The sequence below is a fragment of the Chelonoidis abingdonii genome, chromosome 3 (genome assembly GCF_003597395.2).
Source record: "Chelonoidis abingdonii isolate Lonesome George chromosome 3, CheloAbing_2.0, whole genome shotgun sequence".
In the NCBI taxonomy this organism is placed as follows: domain Eukaryota; kingdom Metazoa; phylum Chordata; order Testudines; family Testudinidae; genus Chelonoidis; species Chelonoidis abingdonii.
In genome coordinates this window covers 214,956,326-214,982,317 of record NC_133771.1, presented here as the reverse complement: position 1 = coordinate 214,982,317, position 25,992 = coordinate 214,956,326, and the positions used below count along the sequence as shown (strand labels likewise).

The following is a 25,992-nucleotide window of genomic DNA, read 5'->3' as shown; positions in this document are numbered from 1 at the left end:
CCTGTTTAAATGAAGAAGAAATTAACTGAATTTCTTTCAGGGAGGGAGGCTAGCCTACTCCTGTGCTGTGCGAATTGTTTCCCCTCTCACCCTTTGCCTGTCTCATCCGTTTAGATTGTAAACTCTTAGTGGGCAGGGATTGTCTCTTTGTACAGACCTAGCACAATGGGGCTCTGATCTCACTTGGGACCTCGGGGGACTACCATAATATGAAATATAAGTTAAATGGGCTGGAGCCTGTGTTGTAAACATGGCTTTATTTTGAGGTTCTGGTCGTATACCTTTCTAGTTTGCTGGAAGAAGTGTAATTAGTAGCTGTCCTTGCTTTTTCTCCACATTGTTTAATACTGCTTCAGAACATCCCATCTACAGGTTAGGGCACTTGTAGTTGATGATCTCCATGCGTACTGTCCCCTGAGGCAGCTAGTAGGCAGATGGTATGTGCCACAAGGTTTCACTATGCCTATCCTCTGGCAAGTGAGTGAACTGGGTTAATTTCTTTTGTAAAGCTCTTCTATCTGCATGACTTGTGGTCAGACCACGTCACCAAGGTACATTGTGTGACAGAATCTTGCTGCTTTTTATGATTACTATTTGGAGGGGAGGAAAGAATAGTTTTAAAAAGAATGTGAAGGACAGCATGGCATTCCTGCTATTCAGAGAAATGCATTCTAAGTTATCTTGCTGTGGGCTGTGTTGGGGAACTAGCTTCTCTAAGTCCTTAGCACTCATCAATTCCAAGGCCTAGTGCACCCAAATATTGCACTGGTTTAGCTAAAATCGGTTTTTAATCTGATGTAGTTAAGCTGATGCAGCCCTTTGCATGGATGAATTTAAATTGGTTTACAACTGGTTTATAGCTAGGCTTGGCTGGATTAGATTTGTATTGATAAAATGTTGATTAATGTCAATTTCACTGTCCAGCCACAAACTGACAAAATATTTCCATTGATCATTGAAATTTACATAGGCAAAAAAGAGAAAAACGCTGCTTAAGAACTTAGTTTGATTTAAGGATATTGACTTCGTATGTTTTGATGTGATGTTGACAATTTGTGTTTTAATGGTGATAAAGCTTTAACATTTTGAATATCAACAACTACTGTCATTAAATAATTGTCTGACCTCTCCTCTATAATTTCCTGCAACTGTGAAAACTTAAGTTGATAAGAATAAACCTCATAATTTTGGGCGAATTTGAAAATGTGAATAGATAAAAATGAAAAAAAAATGCTTAAAAATAAACTGATATTATCCATCAAAACTATTCAAAAAATCAGATTCTGCCAAACCTTCCTATAGTGATTTGATGCTACATTAATATAGGTCAGTTGTAAACCGAGTTAAGACTGAGTAAACGTCACCTTGGAGCATGATGCAGAGATAAAATTTCTAGACACCATCAATGACTGCTTCTTGGAACAGCTAGTCCTGGAACCTACAAGGGGAGAGGCAATTCTTGCTTTAGTCCTAAATGGAGCACAGGATCTGGTCCAAGAGGTGAATATACCTGAACCACTCAGTAATAGTGACCGTAACGTAGGTGGGATAATACCAACCCCCTCCCGAAAAAACCCAACTGCAGTAATATTTAACTTCAAAAGGGGAACTACACAAAATGAGGGGGTATTTAAAAACATAATAGAAGCTCAGACTAAATGTGTACCCCGGATCAGGAAAAAAAAACAATGAGAGGCCTAAAAGAATGCTACCCTGGCTAAACAGCAGAGTAATAGAGGCAAAAAGGCATCCTGAAAAATTTGGAAGACACATCCTAATGAGGATAATAGGAAGGTGAATCACCAAAGGCTCTAAGGAAACTAGGGGACCATAGGATAAGAGGAAAGTTTCTCTCATGTAACTGGTTAAAGGATTAGAAACAAAGGGTGGGGATAAATGGTCAGTTTTCACAATCAAATGGAGAGAGGTTAACAGAGGGGTCCCCCAAAGATCTGGATTGGGACCTGTGCTGTGCAACATATTCTTTATCTGGAACAGGGAGTGAACAGAGAAGTTGCAAAATTGGAGATGATACAAAATTATTCAAGATAGTTAAGTTCAAAGCTGACTGTGAAGAGTTACAATTACAAAGGGATCTCATAAAACTTGGTGACTGGGCAACAAAACAGCATATGGAAATTCAACGCTGATAGGAGCAGTGTAAGGTACGCTGGGAAAAATAATTCCAACTACACATATATAATAATAGATTTTAAATGAGCTGTTACCACCCAAGAAGATCTTAGATTCACTGTGGATAGTCCTCTGAAAACTTGAGCTCAGTACACCACAGCAGTCAAAGAGATAAACAGGCTGTTAGGAACTATTAGGAAAGAGATAGCAAACATCATAATTCCAGTATATAAATCCATGGTGCGCCCACACCCTGAATACTGTATCCAGTGCTGGTCGCCCGTCTCAGACAGGATAAAGGAAAATGGGAAAAGACAATGGGGAGACAGCATGAGCAGGTGAAGAAGTGCTCCGCACTAGGACGGCATGGCAAGGAATGTGACAAGTTTGACCATTTTAGCAGCATGTGCAAGAGCAGAGGCAGAGCAGGATCCCAGAAAGATTCAGTCAGACTTGTACAAGAGGGGAGCTGGAGGGCACGTCAAACAGCATAAGGTGGCATACACTGGATGTCTGTTCACAGCAGAGGGACTGAAATAGATCCCAGCAGAGACATGGCAGCTCCAGTGGATGTGAAAGGGGCGCAGCACTTCACAGGAAGGAGACATTTTCTGTCTGTGTTCTGTCACAGCTGGCTGCGGAAACCTGAACCCAGACGTCTGCTCGCAAGGCAGGATGTGAAGCAAATTATAATGGATGCTCCTGTCCTGATGTGCAATTCTGGTTACCCTCACCCTGGCACTAGCACCTGCTGCAGCTGTGATACAGCAGCACAGAATGCTCTCCTGGGGAGAGAGATGGGCAACGGGAGGGCAGCTCGAGCTGGGATGGGCTTAGAATCCACCCGAAGGGGCAAATGAGGAAGGAGAAGAGGCGAGATGCTGAGCTAACGGATGAACCGGACCCTGGGTAGGAGGGGAAATGATGGAAGAAAAGTGGGGGACTGAGAAACGAGAAGGAGAAAAAGAAGGAAAACCGGAAAGGTTTCAGATTGGAAGAAGCAGAAAAAAAGTAGACCTGGGTATGTGAGCAGAGACTATTAGAGAAGGGAAGTAGAGGGAAATAAAATCTACAGATGTACCGGAGAGAGGGTATCAAAGGAAAAAAATGAGAAGAAATCAAATTGGTGAAAAAGAGAGCTGATCAGAAAGCTGTGTTAGAGGACAACAGATCCTGAAAATAGCAAACAAGCAGCCCACCCACAAAGGACCTAAACAGAGAGAATGACTAGTTGGACATCTATTGATGGAATACAGTTCAAAGGTGCCTAATGGACAGGTGAGGGCCCACTTGATGAGGAAACCCACTTGTGGATAAACTCTGTGACAAGAGATACAGCCACAGAAACATCGACTCAGAGGAGCACTTCAGGCTGAAGAGCAGCAAAGGACAGGACAGCAAGAGTGGCACTGGACTTCCAGCCAGGAGAGGAAATGTCGATTCTTCTCTGAAGTGGCCCAGTATGTTGTAGCGTGATCTCTCTTGTTAATAACAATGCGTTTGATACTAACTGCAGAGCATGTACAAGTTCACAAAAGTGAATGTTTTGGTATCCTGTAGTTTTATTATTATAAGTAGTAAGTGTTTGGTAATGTTCTATGTTATTTATGCTCCTGGTACAGTGTTGGGGTTTTTTCTCACAAAGTTCTAGAGATTTTAAATCAGCCCTTTTTTGATTTGGTTTGCCTTTGCCTCTCCTCACAGGTAGCCTAGCCTAGTTGGGTCCCCACACTGCCAGCCAGCAGGCCACCGACACTCCAGTATGATGCATCGGAGAAAGGATTGGGTGTAGGTCTTTGATAGGAGCAGCTGGTTGCTTGATATCACTATCCTGTAACAAATAGTACACTGTTAATTCCATGGTACATAACTGACTCCTTTAATGCATCCAGGTAATTAACAAATCCTGCTTGTTCTCCTTTGGTACTCCGGGCTCCAACTCTAAACACAGGCCTCAAGATGTGACCTGACTCCTAGTCAGGGTTGCCTGGGGGGTGGGGGTGGGGCAAGTGGGGCAATTTGCCCCGGGCCCTGCAGGGGTTCCACGAGCCCTGGCCCGGCAGTGGTGGTCCGGGTCTTCAGTGGCATTTCAGTGGCAGGAGGCCTGTCAGTGCTGCAGAAAATGCGGAGTGACTGAAGGCCCCCCTGTCATAAACAGATAACTAAGGGTTAATGTTTCTTTTACCTGTAAAGGGATAACAAAGAGAACCAAACACCTGACAAGAGGACCAATCAGGAAACCAGATTTTTTTAAAAAGCTTAAGGGAGGGAATTTTGTGGGTCTTCTTTGTCTTGGGTCTGTGTCTTTTGTCTCTCTCTCAGCTATGAGAAGGTTCTTTCTATCTCTAATCTTCTGTTTCCAAATTGTAAGTACAGGTAGAAAAACAATATAGGCTTTTATGTTGTTTTGGTTGTATTTACATGTGTGTAACTTGCTGGAATGCTTTCAATTGGATCTCTTTTGAACAGACTGTTTATTCATTTTTTCTTTTAAGCAATTGATCCTGTGATTATTGTCATCTTGATACAGAGAATTTTGATGTCTTTTTTCTTTCTTTTTTTATATAAAGTTTCTTTTTAAGACTTGTTTGAGTTTTCTTCTGGTAGCTAGGAACAGGGGAGGAATTCTCTTTGTGTTAGATCTACGGAGGATAAGCTCTGCAGCACCAGGGAATGGTGGGGGGTGGGGAGAGAGAGAGAATCATTTCTGTTTCCTTGTATTTGGGTTTGTTCTTTGTGGAGAGGAGATATGCTTCTGGTATTGTGATGTAAAGGATTGCATCAATACTCTCAGGTTAGCCCAGAGAGGAAAGTCTGGTGGAGAGGGAGGGGGAAGGGAAGTGGAGTATTTCCCTTGCCGGTAAGACTCAGAGCTTCTGGTCTTGGGGTCCTTCAGGGAAAGTTGGGGGACCAGAGCGAGGCAGCACTGTAATTCTGTCTGGTGCAGCGAGATAGATCCAAGTTGGTAATTAAGCTTGGAGGTTCATGCTAAGCACCCAGATTTTGGACGCTAAGGTCCAGATTTGGGAGAAAGGCTTATGATAGCCCCGCTGCAGAAATGCCACCGGGTGAGTACAAGCACCGAAGCTCCCTTGCTTTGCCCAGCCCCCTGAATCTTCTGAGTGGCCCTGCTCCTGGTGGAGTACAAAGCTCATTGACAACAAAGGCAATGGTTGCTGAGGGCCTCTAGGTGTCTTTGTCAAGATATGGGGGATGTTGCTTCTGATGTGGGGTGGATAGGATCATCTGCTAGATCAGTGAAGGCATACCAGGGAGAAAAGCTTTCCAGAAGAGTTGCAATGAGCTTGGGGGAAAGAGCTGGAAGGATTACGTGCAGGACGGGTGATGCCATTGCTCAGAGCTTTACATATAAAAACGAACTCCAGATTTAGGGAACAAATCTAGAAATTATTCAACCTTCCAGGATCCCTTTGATAGCGCCTGAATCCTCCAGGCAGTATCCAAACCCACCTCTTTGGTTAACTTGAAGCATGAATTGCTTCTTTAATCCTTATACTTTTCTATATAACAAGATTCCAGGAGAGTCACTCTGAAGCCGCAAATGTCTGTAGAGTCAGTGTGAAGTGCTGGAAATTGCTATGCGCGTGGTTGAGAGCTCTTTTTGTTCAGAATATCACCGGATTCAATCACGAGTGGGATTTATGGTCTGTTACTGGCCAGTTTGAAGATCTCAGCCATTTTGACTTTGTGAATTGCCCACATGCTGAATACAGCTACAGTAACGCATGTACCAAGGCCGTGCTAAGAGTCCTAGATAGCCGAGGTAACTCAGCCAGTTGTCATCTTTACTGTACAGATAATTTGCATGCAACAGTTTCATTGGTTGTTTGAGGGAGACTGCACAGGTGGGGATTACTTGACCCAACTGTGACATCCAGGTGACTGCGCAGGCTTTCAGCTACTAGTTATTATTTGTGTTACTCTATTGCCTGGGGCTTAGTAGGGACCAGGAGCCCATTGGCCATTTATCTCTGTAGTTAAAGCCTTCATGTCTCACCACACACCGCTGCTCTGTTGCACTGGTCTCCTGGTTTTCATTTCTGTGCTTCATTGTAGCTGTCATTTATCATCCTCCAGATTTAACTCTCATACGGGGGGTGTGTGTGTGTGTGTGTGTGTGTACAAGTTAATCTACCAAAGGGAGGATTTAGTAAAACCCAAGGCATGAACTCTTTACACACTTTGTCTGTGGATAGGCAGAAAGCCCGTCTCCTGATCATAAGAACGTAGAAATGGCCAGACAGGATCAGACCAGGCGTTCACATTGGCTAGAGTCTCACCTTTGTCAGTGGTCAGCACCAACTGCTTCAGAGGAAGGTGGAAGAACTATTCAATAGGTTCCATGATGGGGTGTCAACCTCACACAAGCCCTGAGCAGGTTATTGTGGGCCAGAAGGGGCCAGTTAACTTTAGATTCTGCACCTGGAGGGGAAGCAAGGTCAGACAGGGCCTAATGGCAGATGCATCCCAGCTGGAGGAGAAACTGGGCTAAGAGTATAGAACAGGACATGAGCACGGGAAGTGGCTTCGGGGGCAGCTCTGCAGTCACTTTCCAGAGAGAAAGGGATTTGCCTAGGGACAAGGAGAAGTTCTGGAGAGGAGAATAAACCCTGGGATTTAGCCCTGGACTAGAAGCTGAGAGGGGGGAGTAGCCACTGAGAGCAGACGAATCTCAGGCTCATAATCCCAGAGGTGGGCCAGAAGTTAGAGAAGCGAGGTAGGAAGGAGCCCAGGGAAAACAGCAACAGGATCTGAGATTGAGCATATTGCTAGTCACAAGATCCCTGGGCTGGAACCTGGAGTGGTGGGTGGACCCAGGTTCCCTTCCAGCCCCTGGGAAAGTGGCACTATAGCGGAAGACTGCCTGATGGCATACGGCCAGTCTGTCCAGTGGGACTCTGACACCCTGGAAGAGGAGGACTTAACAGGATGAAGAAAGGAGCATACGAATCCCAGAGTAAGAGAGAGAGACAGAAAGGGGCGCTAGATGGGCAGAGAGCTAATCCTCAGACCCAGTCTCAAGTAGGTGTCCCAGCTGTGAGAGTACGCCGTTACAGGCAGTTATGAGACAGCCTGCCCCAGGGAAACTCCTGCTAACCCTCAATAGTTAGAAGTTGACTCATGCCCTGAAATATAAGGGTTTTTTAAAATCTTTTCTTCCTGTTAATTTTCTAGTGATGTTTATTGTGATAATGCTGGAGTCTTGATGTTGATACCAGTGTCCAATCTCCTTTTGAATCCTGCTAGGTTCTTGGTCTCAACAGCATCCTGCGGCAATAAGTTCCACAGACTTGTTACACATTGTGTGAAAAAGTATTTCCTTTCATCAGTTTTAAATTTGCTACTTTCCTTTTCATCGACGTTGCCTTTTTCCTGTTCTATGAGACAGCAAGCTCTTTCTGTCTCTCTTCCCTTGGCCAGTCATTTCTTTAAATACATTTCGTCTCTTTTCTATGGTGAACTGTCCCAGTGTTTCCAGTTTCTCTTCATATGAGAATTTTCCAGGCCTGACAGCATTCTTGTTGCCCTTCTCTGGCCCCCCTCTGATGCTGCTGCTTCCTTGCATTTCAGCAGTGAATCAAGATATCCGCTGAAAACTTGTGCAGTTCTCATATTCTGAGTGAAACGGTTACAATGAAACCTCCTTACGATTCCCTTGACTGGCAAGGAAGTCACATAAGAAATTAAGCAGAGGAGAGGGGAAGATCCGAAAAACAGTGTGTGCTTGAGAATGTTGCTTTTGTTAAGTGTAATTAAAACTTTGTCTTCATACACTGATAATTCACAATAAGCTGACTTTGACAAACTTTATTACATAAGCAAACCTACTAATATGGCGAGCTAATTGCTGGGGACAGCTCAAGAAATCTTCGGGACATGATGTGCATGAGAGGAAGAGCCTTTGCAGCCTCTCTGTATGGTGCTAATTACAGAGACAAGGTGGATGAGGTGATATCTTTTATTGGACCTCTGCTGGTGAGAGAGACAAGCTTTCTTTCCAGCCACACAGAGTTCTTTTTCAACTCTGGAAAAGGTACTCCCAGCATCGCACCTAAATGTAAGGTGGAACAGATTTAGTATAAGTAGTTTGCGTAAGGGAACATTCAAGATAGTATGGCCTGTTAACACCTGTGCAGTGATAGGACAAAAACAGGGGATTAGTGGGTTACAGATTGTTATAATAAACCGTAAAGCCAGTGTCTCTGTTCAGTCCACGATTTTTAATGTCTAGCAGAGTTGTGAATTAAGGCCATGTCTGCACTGCGTATCATACAGTGGTACAGCTGTGCTGCTACAGAAGTCCAGCTGGAAGATACGCAGTGTAGCCGCTCTTTATTGGCAGGAGAGCGCTCTCCTGCCGACAAAGCACTGTCCACACTGGCTCTTTCTGTCGGTAAAGCTTTTGTCAGTCAGAGGTGTGGTTTTTTTCACACCCCTAACAGTCAAAAGTTTTTCTGATGAAAATGCAGTGTAAACCTTAAACTCCCAGGCTTGTCGTTTGAAAGTGTTGTCCAGGTTTCCTTTGAGGATGAGGACTGAGAAGTCAGCTATAGAGTGATTGCTCTGAAAAAAGTGTCCACCCATAGGTGATAGGGCATTTTTGTCTGTTACCATTGTCCTGTGTGAGTTCATTTGAGGGCTTTGTGATTGTCTGGTCCAATAGAAGAAATTACCTCACCCACCTTGTCTCTCTTATATCCTGAGAGCGACACAGCTACACCTGCACTGGTGCTAATTATGTCATGCTCCATGTCTGATGTTCTTCCTCCAGAGCTCTCTCTGCCCCATTGCCCCCATCCATGGATCATACGCTATCCTCATCACATCCCTCCCTGAAATGCAGCAGAAGTGAGTCAGAAAATATTTTTTATTATTTTTTTTACAAGCCCAAACCTGCTGTGCATATGCCTGGCTCAGTGCCCATGTAAACCCTGGCCTCCTTGCCCATTGGTTTATTCTGCCCCCCTGCTGTTGTGCCTAAAATGAGATTGTCTGCATGGGGCAGGGAGCATGAGTTTATCCACGCTGTGGTGCTTCCAGCCCACGTTGGGTGCTGTGGAAGAAAGAATTAACAATGATTATGTGGCTGTAGCCTGCAGCGTTGTGTTGGTAGCTGATGCCCGACTTCTGCTTCAGCAGATGGTCAGGAAGCTGCTTCTCTCTTTATCCTCTGCAAACTTGCTGACTGCAGCCGGAAGCCCTCTTTTGCCTGCCAATCAGCTTCTCCATCAGAGACCCTCACCGGTTCACCCGTGCTGTAAGAGCTACACGGGAAAAACTCCCAAACAGAATGGGAACTGCCACCATTCTTCTTCAGATCCCTCTGTGAGCCTAACCTGGTCTGGTCTGCGAGCAGAACCCAGGCAGGGGGTGAGCTGTCACTACTGGTCACTACGAGTAACAGGCTGGTTTCACTCCTTCCTCCTCTTTCCCCACCTATCTGCTCACTGTATCCATCAATGTTGTTAGCTTTCTGGACACCACCCTGATACAAATAGTAATTGCACGCACAAAACTGAACAAAGAGTGTGAAGGTCATAAAGTCAAGCACTTAAATGTTAGGAAATGTCAGCATTGTGCCACCGAATTTGCCCGACTTGGGCATATGTGTCATGACACGGTCTTTAATCATCATTCTAGTATCTGAGGACTTCCCAAAGATTAATTGATTTATCTTCCCAACACCGGGGAGATGAAGGGGTGTTATTGAATAGGAAACTGACACACCGAGAGATTAAAGTCAGAAGTGTCCACTAATTTTTTGTCCCCAATTTGAGACCCGTAGGACCTGATTTTTCAGAGTACTTAACATGATATAGCACTTGATGTGTTCAAAGCAGAGCTCTTAGTGAATTCAGGGCAGCTGGGAGTGCTCAGTGTTTCTGCAAATCAAACCCCAGGGTTTCAAGTCAGACACCCAGAGAATGAGGGACACACAACTAGAGGTCATATGTGAAACGCTGAAGTGACTTTCCCGGCATCACACAAGAACTCTGTGGCATTGGCAAGAATAGATGCCAGTTCTCCAGGGCAGCATTCAATTGCCTTAACCATGAGGCCATTCTTTCACTTCCTGCAATCCTCTCCCTCAGCCATTGTACATTTTCCAGCTTCTTCAGCAAATGATGCTGGGGCCTTAAAGACAACAGCCCTGAATCATCCCCAGAGCAGGTGTGTTCTGTGCACTGAATGAGGCAGGGGTCTTGTGGAAAACAGAGTATGTGATCATGTAACTACAAATGGTATATAATGTATATGGACAAGGGAGCCAAATTAAGGTTACCCAGGCAAACTTAATTCTGACATTTCCTAATTTTTGAGTGCTTGACTTTGCAACCTTAATTTTCTTTCAATATAATTTTCTGTATGTCATTTCCTAGGTTTTAAAAAAGCAAATTCCATCATGTGGAATCATATTGCTATCCATGTGATTCATCAGTAGGGCTGTAACCTTTAGGTCTACCATTCAGACATCTGCCACTTGAGCTAAAGACGGAACTGGAGCAATGGAAGGTTGTCATCCTCTGCACATACCAGCCATTCGAGAGGGATGGGATACATGCTTTGCTCATGGGTTTCACAGATACTTGCTGATAGCAGAGGAATGCTGAGACTCAGGGATCCTGGGTTCCATTCCAGGCTCTGTAATGGAGTGTGCTTTGCTGGTCACAGACTCTTCTGCCCATTTGCCCCCAAAGCCTGTTCACCCCTGGCTTCTCATGCCAGACTCTCCAGCCCTAGCTCTTGATCCCCATCTCCTTGCCCAGACTGTCCCAGTCTTCCCACACCAGCTCCCAGTCTCCTCCTGCTCTATCTTATAGTCCTAGTCTTCCCCTGCTTCCTCTGCCTTCCCCCTCCCTGGTCCAGCTTATCTTGGGACGTTTCAGCCCAAATAGTTAAAGTTCTAAGCAAATGAAAACTGTTTTATAGTGGACAGCTTTGTCTTCATAATAGGCACCATTGCTACCTGCTCCTCTGAGACCCGTAACAAACATTCAGCTGTAGTCAGACCATGGTCGCTAACGTGATCTTGTCGGTTTCCAGCTTTGTCTTTCTTAGTAATTCCAGTTAAAATCTTCTTCGTTTACGTGTCATTTGTCTGTCCGCACCCCAGCCTAGGGTGCAGATTTCAAATATGGCAGACCCAAGTCTTTGCCACTCAGCCATGCTGCTCTTTGGAGCAAATGTCCCCAAACCATGTGATTTAGTTATTGTGCCATGCTGGGGCTTACCCAGACCAGTGAGGGGTCCTGTCCCCACCTGCCTTATAACGTCGAGTGCCTTAATGCTGTGCTGCCATGGCTCAGAGCCCTGATGCCAGGAGCCAGCCCACAAGGAGAAAGGTTTCACTGGGCTGCCATCAGCCCAGTTCCTCCTTGCGGGATGACCTCAGCAATTTCCTCCAGTCCCAAGTTCCCCTGAAACTGTCTCCCCACTTTCTTAACTACCAAACAGTTGGAATTCTCCCTTCTGGTTCGGCACCCCCGAAGGAGTGAAACCTGCCCGAATGATTAGCTCACTCTGGGGAACACAGTTTGCACACCAGAGACCAGAGACCTGCTTGTGGTAAAAATAAACGCAGGTATATTTAATAGAAAAAATCACAGAATGGAAGATGAACTCGTCGGGGGAAGCAAAAATTTACAAGTTACACAGGAAATAACCAGAGAGACGCAATCTCAGGCTTTCACACATCTGTGTTAGCTCAGTTCCCTTTTCTGTAAGTTACCTCGTGCCTCTGGCCAGTTTCCCAGCATGCCCTCTGTCTTGGAGGGGAGTCTAGCATTCCAACATAGCTGGTGTCCTCAGGTTCTGGATAAAAATTCTCAAACCCAAGCCTGTATTTAAAAGTTTTTTCTCTTCTTTCCTGCTCTCCCCCTGCTCCCCTTTCTTTTGGCATAAAGACTCATGATTATTGGAGGGGGCAAACTCCCTTCTTTCTCTGTTTTCCAAGACTTGGGTTTGCCTTTCTTATCAATGTCTTTCCATGAATGGTAATGGTCCAATATTCTGTTTTTTCTGGCTGGACAAGGGCTGGGTATTGTGTAAACAACTAGCCTGGGAGATGCCCCCCCTCAGCCTGATTACTTCACCCACTTTTGTGAGTCAATGCTGTAGTTGCACTGCAGTTACAATTAAAAATCTCTAGACATGCAGATATCCATAGTCATCACTAGTATGCATATCTCCTACTGACCATCTAGTTCGGAGCATGAGAAGCTTTCATAAAACGCCGGACTCGACATATTTATACACAATCACATGGTATAAGCCAGTTGATTCAATTGTTTGTTCTTTGGGGTTCAGAACCCCTCTTTTCCCCTTAGGGTGTCTACACCCTGGTTGTCACAGTTATCCTGTCTCTAGCCACTAGACACACTCCCTTCTCAGACCCAAGGATTCATAGATTCACATTTAAAGCCAGAAGGGTCCATCGAGTCTTGATTTCTTGTATAGCATAAACCAGAAGACCTCACCCAGTGAATCCAGCAATCCAGCCCATCAGTAAGAGACAGAGCTCAGAATTCCTAATCTCCAACATCCTACTTCAGTTTACATAGAGAGAGAGAGAGAGAGAGAGAGAGAGAGAGGTCGTAACCCCCCCAGCAATGTCCTGTAGACTCACAGGCTGGCTCCTAGGTAGTAGTGGGGATGTGAAGTTTCAAGTCCTACTGATGACCCATCTTAGAGGGTTCCTCAGAGCTGTACATGATAGAATTGTTTCTCCAGTTTTCTTCTTTTTTTTTAAAGAGGTTTATTTAATGCTCAGTGCCGTTCCTACTGCTAAAATAAACAGGACAGTGGTGTAAGCAGACTCCCAAAAGGAGGATCTGCAGGTACTGAACCCAGTTGAACCAGCTAGGTAAGCACATTTGAGCCACGGTGTGCTGGAGCCCAGGGCTCAGCTGAGACTGGGGGAGTTGCATAATTCCACCCAGGGAGGCAATGGCCTGATGCCTGAGGGAGACCCAAACTGAGGCCAGGGAGAGGAGCAGTGAGCCATGAGCACCATCCTTTCACCTCCAACTCCTAACCCATCCTGGCTGCAGGGATAGTCAGCGCATACTGCTGATGTCGGTACAGTGTTCAGGGTTGCTTTGCATTTCACCTCCTGCTGGTAACTACTGGTTCTAGCCTGGTGGCCTCCTAAGAGTGCAGCCTGCTGAATTCACTCCTTGAACCAGTAAAGCAGTGTCAGGAGGAAGCTCTCCAGTCCTGTCCTCTGTCCCTCTCCACACTCCTGGCTGATCCAAGGAGCAAGGCTGGCCATCTCTGGGCACTGGTAGGGAACTAAAGAGAAACAATCTTGAGGGGTTTTCTCTCCAAGCTAGTACATAAGAAGAAGCTGATGGTTTGCAGGCTGTGCTGTGCCTGTAACTGATGCGTGTTGAAGCTTAGATTTTTTTAGCACTGTGTTAAACTCAGCCAGAATTGCTTCAGATCTGCTGCTCCTGTTGTGATTAATGGTGCTCTTGTTTTCTATCCAAAGACCTTGAAACCTTAATTTAGTCAAAGGTACAGGCTGCAGGTAGTGCTTGGACATTGCTGCACCTTTGATGGAGAGTGGCTGAGAGCTTTCTGAAATCTGAAGCTGAAATGGATCCTTTAAAAAACCCCCAGACAGCTTTGCATCTTGTAGAATAGAGCCCTCGCTGGAGTGGGTATTCGGTTCCTTTCTACTTGGGATCGGCTGAATGAAATGCAGACGTCAGTGGTCTAGGCTGTCCCAGGCACTTTCCTAGCATTTCTGTGTAGAGCTGGGACAGAAAATGAAGCTGTTAATTGGCCACACGTTAGATACCTAGAGACAGGGTGGGGACAACACCTCATTCCCTTGAATGATCTTTTCCTTCAATTTTCAGCACAAATGGATTTCCCTTGTGCTGCTGCTGCTGTTGCCTTGTCTCACAATCATCATATCAGGCCATGAAGTGCAAGAATGGTTTTGGCGGCTCTTGCAGGGACCTTGTCGGTTGCTTTTTAATGTATGTATCTTTTATGAAACCCTCCCTTCCTTTTTCTGCTCCAGATTATTTTTCCTTCTTTGTCTTTGGATCTAGCTGTGGTTCTGGCCAGGGCCGCCTGAGCCATTTTGCTTGTCTCTGTCTATGCCAGGGGTGTCAGACTCATGCCCTGAAGAGGGCTCAAATCCCTGTTAACTTATGGTCTGTAGGGTTGCCAACTGTCTAATTGCACAGACCCAAAGCCATTGCCCTGCCTCTTCCCCCAAGGCCATGCCCCTACCTGCCCCTTCTACAAGGCCCCACCCCCGCTCACTCCAGCCCCTCTCCCTCCCTACATCAATCGCTCTCTCCCACCCTCATTCACTTTCATTGGGCTGGGGCAGGGGGTTGGGGTGTGGGAGGGGGTGCAGGCTCTGGGCTTGGGAGTGGGGCCGAGGGGTTTGGAGTGTGGGAGGGGACTCTGGGGCAGGGGGTTGGGGTGTAGGAAGGGGTGCAGGTTCTGGGCTTGGGAGTGGGGCCGAGGGGTTTGGAGTGTGGGAGGGGACTCTGGGGCGGGAGTTGGGGTGTAGGAGTGGGTGCAGGCTCTGGGCTTGGGAGTGGGGCCGAGGGGTTTGGAGTGTGGGAGGGGATCTGGGGCAGGGGGTTGGGGTGTGGGAGGGGGTTCAGGCTCTGGGCTTGGTGGTGGGGCCGAGGGGTTTGCAGTGTGGGAGGGGGCTCAGGGTTGATCCTGGGGCAGGAGGTTGGGGTGTACGAGGGGGTGCAGGCTCTGGGAGGGAATTTGGGTGCGGGAGGGGTGAGGGTTTGGGCTCTGGGAGGGAGTTTGGGTGTGGGAGGAGATGATGGGGGCGGCGCTTACTTCGGGCGGCTCCCCAAAGCAACCAGCAAATCCCTCTAGCAGAGGCTCCTAGGTGAAGGGGCCAGTGGTCTCTGTGCACTGTCCCTGCATGTAGACTCCTCCCCCGCAGCTCCCATTGGCTACAGTTCTCGGCCAATGGGAGATGTGGAGTCGGCTCTCAAGGCGGGGGTAGCACACGGAGACCCTCTTGCGCCCCCTCCAGGGACTGCAGATATGTGCTGGCTGCTTCTGGGAGAGGGGCCAGGGCAGAGAGGGATCCTGTCTTAGCCCTGGTGCGTCACCGGACTTTTAGCACCTAAATATCTTTCAGTTTGGTATCAGTAGCCTCCGGGATATAGGTCCTGATTCCGGGAGACTCCCGGCAAAACCAGGAGGTTTGGCAACCTAACGGTCTGTGAGGCACAGTCTGAATTCAGGATTGCTCCCCCCTCATTCCACAGAGGACAACCCCGAGTCCATCCCTTCCAGTTCCAACATGAGATTTGCACAAAGATCCAGGGAGGATACAGTCTCTGGAGTAAACTTCGTTACTTATTATTCAGCACTTTATTGTCCTACTCAGCATTGCTCAGTGGGGGAGTATCCTATCCATTTGGTCCTTGATGTCTTAGCTGTTTGCTTTTTCTTTGCCATCCTCCTCTCAGTTTCTCTCCCCATTTCCTGGCTATGTCTCCTCTGCATCCACTTCCATTCAGCAACTCCTAATCCACCCCCCTCCATACCAGGGGCTTCCCCCTTCCTCGCTTCCCCAGGGCCTCACTAAAATGATCAGCAGTTAGTGAAGGCTGATCGTAAAGTGTCTTCATTAGGCTCTAGCATTAGCACTCCAGTGAAATTAATGGAAGGGCTGAAGAGTTTGTGCCTCTTAAAGTTCTTGTTCCAGGTTTTCCATAGGCTTGGTCAGACATCACTGTGTTGGGGACTCCCAGGTCACATGTGGAAGCTCTGCTTTGCAGGAGGACTAGAAGTACACGCAGACCTGATGCTTTAGCCCTGACCTGCACATTAGGACCATGACATGCTGATATTTTTGCTCAGCGAACCTACTTCTGTGCTAGTGAGCAGCTGTCTCTCCTGGCTGCGTCTCCTCTGCCTAGAAAGACCCAGGGTTAGCTACGTATACGGGCATATGCATCTTTGACACCTTTTGGTTTCTTTGATACTGTCTGTTTTTCTTACAGCCTGTTAAAATCTTGAAAATAAAACTTTCCCCCCTCACCGACTGTCTTTTTCCAGTGCTGACCAGTCTGGCTTTGTTATCGTGTGTCAAACGGGGCAGAAATGGGCAGACCTGTTTAAGCACCTCATTTGGTGTGAGGCCATTTATTCTATAGATGATGTTTGGGCACCAGCACTGTACGTAGTGGGTTACTGCAAACAGCTGCTCTGCAGGTATTCAGTGGAGGACACAGCAGTGGCATTGGGATGTTTTCTTTTAGTGCTTTGTCAGAATGGACTTTAAATAAATACCTTCAGTGCAACAAAATTGTTGATGCAACAATAAGGTTGCGATGTTATGCGCACCCAAGTTAGAAAATTAAAAATTACCTTTCCTTCAGCAGGCATAAACTGGCCCCTCGTGCACTGTAAAAAATGTTTTGTATTACTGCATAGGGTGAAGACGTAAAGGTGCCCTACAGTGGGGAGGGAATTCTTGTTGTCCATTTTTTCTTCTCTGTGCTTTTTTCTGCAAGCATTTTACATGGTAAATGTAGCTCTTGGCTAACCTGCTTTTGCCAGAAGACTAGGGATAATTGGAGAACTGGCACGGTCCTCACAGAAAGCGAGGGAATGAAATCTGAGCACTTCAAATGCTTTTTATTTATTTCACCGGCGCTATCTAGTAGAATAATATAAGTAAACAATGGGGAAGAGTGATGTCTTTGTTAAAGATCCAGCAGCCTGTCAGCTAAGAGCAAGGCTCTGTCCAGTTGTCTGGTCCTACAAGGAGATATCCCGCACAGACGGGGAAGTTAAGACTTGGGCATCCTGATATTTCCAGAGCAGATAGAAACTAAAAAAAATCAAACCCTGACCAACCCCAACTCCCTTTCAGGGCTTCTCTGCTCATTGTAAAGAAGCAAATGGTCCTGAACCCAAATTGTGTTCTCCTTTGCAGATTACCCGTCAGAGAATAAAATAAGAGGTGTTTTCAAAAATCCTTTTTCTTCTCTGCCAGCTCCATGGGACTCAATCATGCAATTTTTACTTATCACCCCTTTGAATGGAAGCCCTGTCTGAATAAGGACAGCAAGATTGGGCCCGCAGGGAGAAAGAGCCAAAAGGAAAGGGAAATGCAATATATTTCAATTTCATTTTGCTTATGGTCTTTCATACAAACTGTCTTTCCAGGTGCTCTGCCAGCTACAACATTAAATAGAAATGCCAGGCATGGAGCAATTGAAAGGGGCTGTCGCTGGAGAGTAAGTCCGTGTTCAGCACAGCTTTGAAATGAGACGGAGAGGCAGTTCTGGCCCTCCCATGGATGCAGACACAGGATCCACGCTGCACATCTGATGTCAGCATTGCTGGCAGTGATGGGACCAGCTGGGTAGAGAGCTGTATGTGAAAGAGATATCAAGTGGGACCAGAGGAAAGGAGGCTGAGCGGATAAAAGAGATTAGAAAGGGAGGGCAGGGAGCTGGCAGCAGTTCGTTTACATTTGCAGTGGTGATACTGAATGCACTGGTGTGTACGTTTCTTTAGCACCCAGGGCACCTGGCTGGTTTTTTTTTCCTGCTTATTGGCAGTCTGCTGGGAACAGCAGAATCCCTTAATGGTGCAAGGAAATGACTTAAGTGACCGAGGCAGTGTAAGATTCCCTGTGGCCATGTGCCAGGCCTCCACATGGCTCTGGAGGGAGCACCTTTAGGATGCATCTAGTTCTGTCCCTATCACAGTCAAGTGGTTTGAGCTCTTTCTGGGCTGGGTTGTCTCAACGATTTTTATGTCCATGCAGAATTCTCCATAAAAATAGGTAGGAAATCCGGCCCTTGGGGATGCCAACAGCTTAGTATGATGGCTGTAGTTTTAAAAAAACCCAAAAGGTAATATTGGGACTCAGTTGAGAGTCTCAGCTTCGTTCTTCAGTAGCGAAAACGAGATCGAAGTTATTCTTTGCCACAGCATGTGGATAAAAGTGAAATCTACTTGTAGTAGCCGTCAGAGCAAGATCAAACACGTGGCCACAAGCTGTCCCGCGCCAGCTTAATGTGTTTGTGGCCCACTGTAGCCATCCCAGGTTTCTCTCCAGCCTCAAAGCATGCACTGCCTCGCCCAGTCCTCTTCCAGGAGGTGTGTTTTCTTAACAGAGGTTAGCAAACAGAAAAAAACAGGCTTTTAACTCATTCCTTAGCCCTGGCCTTCAGGGCCACCCCTCCCCGGGGTCTCTGGCATGCCTGCTCCTGGCAGGTTCCCAGTTTCAGTCAGCTCTGAGGCCCTGGCCCCTTGTTCTGCTCTGGTGTGGCTTCCCCTTCCCAGGGTGCAGTCTGTCTCACTCCATCTCCCCCTCTGACTGTCCGCCAGCAGCCCTTTGTAAGTGTAGCTGGATTGGATTCACCTGGTCTGGTCAGGGGCACTGGGCTTGGTCTATCCACAGGGACCAGCTGCCCTGTGAGATCCACACGACACATTCAGACTGTACATAACCTAAGCTTTTACTTCTTAAAAATCAGTGTCTAGCCCTCGTGGTTGCAAAGAAAACCTTCCATGTGTGAACCAAAGGTAATCAATGCAGAGTGGCTTTACTGCATGTGCAGATATGTTGAAATAATGCCTGAGATGTGGACCCCTCCCCCTGCCCCACTAACGTCATTGGCATGTCCACAATGACACTTCAGTGTTGACATGAACGATTTCATTGGGGATCGTTTTCATGGATGGAATGGAGAAGGGAGTGCAAATTCAGCCTCGTAGCCATCAGAGGAGTGAGGGTCTGGAACAACCTCCCCATAAGAGGAGTGGGGGTAAACCACCTAACCAGCTTGAAGATGAATCTTGATAAGTTACAGATGGGGTTATCTGACGGGGCTTCCTATGAGAGCAGGGACTGGACTGGTGATTGCTGGCAGGATAGTATTGTGACTTTTTAACGCTTGGCATCCAGGGCAGAGCTCAGAGCACTGGGTGTGATCGTGAGGGTGTCCAGCAGCAGAATGGGTTGGTTCTTGTTGCAGGCTGAAATACAAACTCTATCGTGTTTTATTCTTGTGCCTGGCAATGCTAATGATTGCTCGGCATGAACAGTGTCAGGATTTAAAGAGCCTGTTTCAAAGGAGCCCAGGGGAGTATTTTTCAAGGGTTGTGTGTTACCAGGCCTTGTTTCTACAGAGATGCCTTCCTCTCCCATTACTGTCTGTGAAACAAAGACGCAGCATTGATGGATAGACCCGTTAGCTCTGCAGTCTTCTCCCCTAGTTATGTCTAAAAAGATAGGCTGGCTAGAGAGGGAAAAGATTCTCCTGTCTAGGATCTCATCCATTTATTCTGCTAGGAGAGAGGTGGACAAAGTGCAGGACACAAACTTGGGCAATGGAATCCATGCCGTCCCACATCTTACAAGGTACAGAAGAATGAGAATAACATGGAGTCATGATATCTTGGGTGCTGTTCCCCATTCTGCCACTGACTTACTGGATAGTCTCAGGCAAGTCATTAAGCCCCTGAAAGCTTGCCTTAGTTTCCCCATCTGTAAAATGAGGATACCATGAACCTTCCTCTCAAGGGATTGGTGAGGTTTAATCAGATAGTCTTGGGAAGTGTGATATATGTGTTATTAATATGGGATGTGGCCCAGGAAGGCTGATCCCAGCATGCCCTGCTCCCTCTTGATCTTCACACTTTCAGTGATGCTACTGGAGAGCTAGGGAAGCTCCCGGGTGAACAACTATTTCCTTCCATTGAATAGAGGGGAGCTGAAAGGAACTGGTGGTCCCAGGCCAGATGGTTCTCATTGGAGTCTGAGTCCTGTCTCTAGTAATGCTGGTGTTATGTATTGCTCCACTGTATGGCCTGCAAATTGCCTTCTCTTCACCATGTCCAGGGAAAATGGGGTATCCCCAGAAGTTGAATGGATGGGCAGCTGGCATAAGTTAGAGCAGCCTTGAGTCTGTTCTTACTTGTGCTGGGGTCTGGCCTGACACACATCAGCCCTAAATTGGGGGAGCACAAAGACCTTTTCCTTCCCCACTCTTCAGTTGCACATAACAGGCAGACTGGGAAGCTGGGCAAATACTTCACTGTGCTTTGATGGGGTGGTCACATCGCAGAGCGGCTGGGAAGCCGGGCTGTTACCTCCCTGGGCAGCGAACAGGTGGTGTTGGGGACCATGGGTCTTGAACCCAGGCCCATGGGACTCATAGGAGCAAAATGTTCCAATGTGCTACCTGCTAACAGCTGCACCTCAGCAGAGGACTCCAGTCCTGGCACCAGACTGGCAGAATGCTGGGGGTCCCGATTGGTCCACAGCTTCTGTATAAACCCAGCACAGGAACAGGAAGTTGTCCATATAGCTGGGATCTGCTTTGCCCTGGGAGAATGTGTTGCTTGTGCTCCTGCTCCCCTGGCTTGACTCCCTTGTATCCCAACCTGGCCTGACTCTGGTTGTCAATAAGAACATAAGAATGGCCACACTGTGTCAGACCAAAGGTCCATCTAGCCCAGTATCCTGTCTTCCGACAGTGGCCAATGCCAGGTGCTCCAGAGAGAATGAATGAAACAGGTAACTGTCAAGTGATTCATTCTCTGTGGCCCATTCCCAGCTTCTGGCAAACAGAAACCACAGTTCTGTTGTTCAGCTCTCAAATTTGTCTCCTGGTTCTGATCTCTTGGTAACCTGCCTCCAGGCACTCGATTCTCGGTTTGTCCTCTGACCTCCTGGTATCCGACCTGGCCTGACTCTCCTAACTCCTGCTTTGACCACTAGCTCAGACCACTCGTGTCCTGATTGTGACAGGTGGTCATGTCACAGGCAGCCTGGGGAATGGGCCAAGTACCTCCCTGCGCAGTGAAGAGGCTGGTGCCCTGCTCCTTCCTGCTGTGTGATGGTAAATGGACAGATGCGGTCTCGCCCATTTGTGCTAATCCCTGCTTTTGTGTTCTGTTAAGCTGAAGAAGATTGGTGGTGGTGGTTTCGGTGAGATTTATGAGGCAATGGATCTTCTAACCCGTGAGAATGTGGCCCTGAAAGTGGAGTCAGCCCAGCAGCCCAAGCAGGTCCTTAAGATGGAGGTGGCTGTCCTGAAGAAGCTGCAAGGTAAGATGGAAATGAACTGGTAACCAACTGATCTCTTCTCCAGCAAGTGTGTGTGATCTTTCAATTGCCCTGACATGGCCAGGTTTGGAGGCCAAGTTGGCTCATACTCTCTCTAACCTTCTCCTACGGTCTAGCTTAGAGTGTGTTTGTGACATTCAGCTTTTCAGCACAGAGCTCTGTTATGCTCTGCATAGCGTTGGGCTTCCAGAGTTTGAGACCTCTTCCACTCAGCTTATGAAGAGCACCGTATCCAGTTCTGGGAGAATATCTCCTCCAGGTCTCTGGAATCCAGACTTGTCACTGAGGTTTCTTTATGGGCATTTCATGAAGCTATACCTGAGGTGAGCAGGCTCAGGTGTGGCAGGGTGGGTTAGGGTGAACTGCAAGTCTGAAGTACATAATTATAAATCAGCTTATATACCTAGTCTAAAACAGACTAATGCACGAGCATTACATTCTACATTGTATCACACTCTTTATGATTGGCTTACTGATTTTATGAACCAATCCCTGCATAGATCATGAGCTGTCCATATGCTGCAAGATGGACCTGACTCTTCTGCTTACTTGTTATTTACTAGCTACAGATGATTTATAAGGCTACTTGTGAATTCATGTTTTGTGCATTGTTAAGCACTGTTTCCTTACTTCTGTTTTCTTCCACTGTTCACACAAGGCCTGCATTTCCACTCCTTTTGTTTCTTTTTTAGTACAGCAGTGTTGGTTACTGTACAACTGTTAAAAGTACACTGACTGTCTGAACTACAGGGTGGAGGCTTCCTACTCTTCATAGCCCACAAAGGGTTAACTGCTCCTGCAATGGTGGTGCCTACCTCATGATACTGTTTGGTTATGAGCTGGGTGATGGGTAGCAGCGGTTCCAAAGTGTCTTACTAACCCCTGGGTTTAGTTCTTCTGTTCCCTAAGCCAAATGAATTACAAGTCTGTTACTGCATATAGCACATGCAGTAGCCTTGAATACCTAACTAGTACTAACAGGGATTTTAAGATCCAGGAATACTGCTTTTAAATAGAGTGACCAGATGTCCCATGTTTGAAGGGACAGTCCCATATTTAAGCCCTCCTGCAGGTGTCCCGACTTTTTCTTAAAAACAGGCCAGTTGTGCAGTATTTTCTGTCTCCCCTCCATCGGTACTGGCGGATCCTGCTGCTGGCTGGATCCCTTCTCGCCAGCCAGCTACCAACGGTCAGTGCTGGGGGGTCCAGTGGCCGACGATGAGGGTGGGTGTGTAAGGCTGGTGCTGGGGTGAAGATGCAGCATGTAGGGAAAGGTGCTCCCCCTGCTGGTCTCTCAGTGCAGCCCCCGCTGTCCCATTTCTGGCTGGTGGTGGCTGATGAGTGCGGGTAGGTGCCACAGAGTGGCCATTTACATGCTTCCTCTCTCACTGTCCTCACCCTGCTTTGTCCCTTCACCCTCCCTAGCCCCGCTGCTCCTCCATATCCCCCCCAGCGGGGCACATCCTGCTCCCAGCGCTGTGCAGAGAACCAGCCCCTGGTCGGAGCTCTCAGCTCACCAACAGCCCGGCCAGCAGGCTCCTTCCTTCCTTCCTTCCTTCCCCCACTGCATCTGACTGGGCAGGCACCCCTGGAAAGCCCAAGACCCTCTGGCCCAGAGGAGCCGAGCCCTGCATGTGCCAAAGCCCTGCACGGTACTGGAAGAGGGAAGCCTTCCTGCCTCTCAGCTAGTCTCTGGAGTAGCAGGAAGCAATTTCCAACCTTTTCATGCTACTAACCTGCAGCTTCACAGCAGCTCCCTGGGCAGGGGTTTAGCACCCTCTTCACCCCTCACCCCTTGGGTCTGCCCCCAGGGAGTATGGAGCTGCTCTGTCCCCTAGGCACTCTCCCCTGCTGAGCCACGTCTGGAGGGGTTCGCTGAAGTCCCTGCAGTCAGAGTCCCTGGGCCTTGGTGCACAATGCATCCTTAGGGCTTGACCCCTTCTTGCCCACACTATAGCCAGGGGGACAGGAGGTAGCTGGGTTATATCAGTGGCCAGCAGCAGCCTAGAGGTGTTAACTGCCTTTCGACACTGTGTGGGCAAGAAGGGACAAACTGCTTCCAGCCACGGAGGATACAGGCCAGGTCATCCCTCCACTGCCCCTCTCCACCATGGCTGGAAGCAGCTCCCATCCCTTCTCTCCCGCACAGTGCTGAAAGGCTGCTGCTGGCCACGTTCTGGCAGAAATCTGAGGAGGGGGGACATGTGACCCTGCGCCCCCCCCATTTGTTGCCTCGGGAAGATGTGGCATCAGGTACTGGGAGAGGTGGGTCCTTCCCAGGGGCCCAGCCAGGCATGGTGGGCGGAGAGTGCCAGGCAGGGAGGGGAAGGGAGGTCAGTCGATCACACCCCTCTCCCCGGGCGAGAGAGGTTTGCAGGACTGTGTGTGTACGTGTGTCACCTCTCCCTGTGTGTGTGTGGGGAGGTCGAGTGTGCATGTCACCCCTCTCTGTGTGAACCCTAAAACCTTAAAGATAAAAAGGCAAATAAAAAGAATCCAGCTACGCAGTATTTGTTTTTAACGGAGGCTCAGTCAACTTGATGTTAATTTGACTGTTTGTACTGCATAGTTCTGATTGATTGCCGTTGAACTTGCTTGAATATGAGTAATTTTACCAGGTGTCTTGTATTCAGCATAGGGAAATACGGTCACCCTACTTTTAAAGCATCCTTCTACAGTTTTAACTTTCCCTATATTTTAGTTACTATATCCCCTAACAGTTTGTATATTGTGTTTTTATCTATCACCATAACAAATTCAGCACATTCCCTGGGTCCATACCGGAAGTGATCCCCATCAGCCACCATACAACACTTGCCATTCCCAGCACAGGTAGATTTTATTGCACCAACTTCCCATTATCTCAACCATACTGTACGATCTGTAGACTGTGCCCCGCAGAGTGAACCCACATGCTGGTGACCCTGTCTGTAAGACATGACACCTCTTAGTGTCTCTCAGGTTCCAACAACAGAACAAGTCTGGGGCTTTCCAGACCTTGTCATTTGTTTGCAACAATATTTGAGGAGGCAAAACAAACTCCTTCCGCACCACATGGGCTACAGTGACTTCACATTTAACTTCAAGGTATTGGGTCTTTATTAATTTCCTTATCCGGAACCAACTGGTGTCCTCTCTCTCGTACTGCGTATTTAACTTTTCTGTGGCAATAAAACAGGGCAAGCTTTCTTGCTGCATATTACTTAAGGCTGGTCTTACTTTGTATAGCATGTATCCTGCACACTGCACTCTGGTGGAGCACAGGGATTCAATCCCGTACTTCCTTGAAAACCATTACAATATCATGTATATTATATACAGCTAACAAAACTTAATGAATTCTTGGTTTTGCTCATTCAGTGGATGTGAGATGTTTGTGGCTATCTTCTGTCGAAATGCTTGGTCACATTCCCACAGCATCGTAGTGTCAGCTGGATTTCAGAGTGACATGTCAGTTGGAAACAGTCTGGTTCTTGTGCCAGTCTTATTAAGTTTCTTTTGTTGTAGTTGCTGCTCCTCCTTGGACAGTTTTCACCATTCTAAGGTAGACACTGGTGTTCAGAAAGTCCTTTCAGCAGTTCTTAATCATATTGCCCCAACCATCAGTGGGCACAATCCTTTAGGTAACTGCTAATTGGTAAAACTCAATAACACTGACATATAATGAAATTGAACATTTCTGTACAGTATTTCGCCTGGTAGATTTTAACCCTGGCTCTGGGTTGGTTTCTCCTTTCAAAACACATAGGATTTGAATTAAGTACCACGTTCACACTTCTTTTACCCCTTTCACTGTATACACTGCATGTTCCATAGGAATGCTTACTGCTTTCATAAGTAATTTCCGTTTTTCACTTGCCATAACATTATACTAGCGATGTCAATTTAATTATATATACACCTCTACCCCGATGTAACACTGTCCTCGGGAGCCAAAAAAATCTTACTGCGTTATAGGTGAAACCACATTATATCAAACTTGCTTTGATCCGCTGGAGTGCGCAGCCCCAACCCCCGGAGCGCTGCTTTGCCGCATTATGTCTGAATTCATGTTATATCAAGTCGTGTTATATCGGGATAGAGGTGTATAATATATTATTAATATTTTTCTGCCACTGTTTCAGCTGTTGCTTTATTACTGAAAAAGGGATCCAGCGTCTATTCTTGTTCTGGCCACCCTTTGAGTCCCTGTTTTCATGTATTAATTTATAGTTAATGTTTATAAACAATTTTTTTTAAAATATTTAATCATTATAAAAGCAGTGAGGTGCCCAATGTGTTAACGACCAAAAGTTAAGGCTGCCAGGAGATGTTGGCTGCTGCCCCAACAGAGTTTGAGTCAGTTTTGGAACTCTGAATGAAAGATTTAGCTAGATTTGTAGTGGAATCTTTTAAAAGCCAATTTATTTCATGCTTACGTTTTACATTTCCTTTTTAAACAGTTTTAAAAAATATTCTACGGTCCCTTACTGTGCTGCAAACAGTTTGAGACCAAATAAATATTTTAAATTTGCTTGGCTTAGCCTTGCCAGCTGAGCCTCTGAACCTTCTTCTTTCCTAAAATGGTTTTACACGCCTGCTGTCTTCCCTTTGTAAATGGCAAATTATGAGCAGATGCCATCACATTTCTAAACTGTAATTCGATTTGTATATTTAAGCTTTGCACAGGCGAACTCTTTTGGCCTGGGCTCTGATAACTGCTGTATCCTAGCCACATTTTATTTTACAGCTGTTTTTACTCCCTT

General features: G+C 46.9%; 1 protein-coding gene across 1 annotated transcript in view; it reads left to right on the top strand.

Moving 5' to 3' along the window:
- The window catches only part of TTBK1 (tau tubulin kinase 1), a 129,487-nt gene that overhangs the window by 12,014 nt on the left and 91,481 nt on the right, over positions 1–25,992 (top strand). Inside the window, exon 3 of the mRNA XM_032790824.2 lies at positions 21,082–21,229. Within this exon, the coding sequence (XP_032646715.1) occupies positions 21,082–21,229 (148 nt within the window). The remainder of the gene's footprint in view (positions 1–21,081; positions 21,230–25,992) is intronic.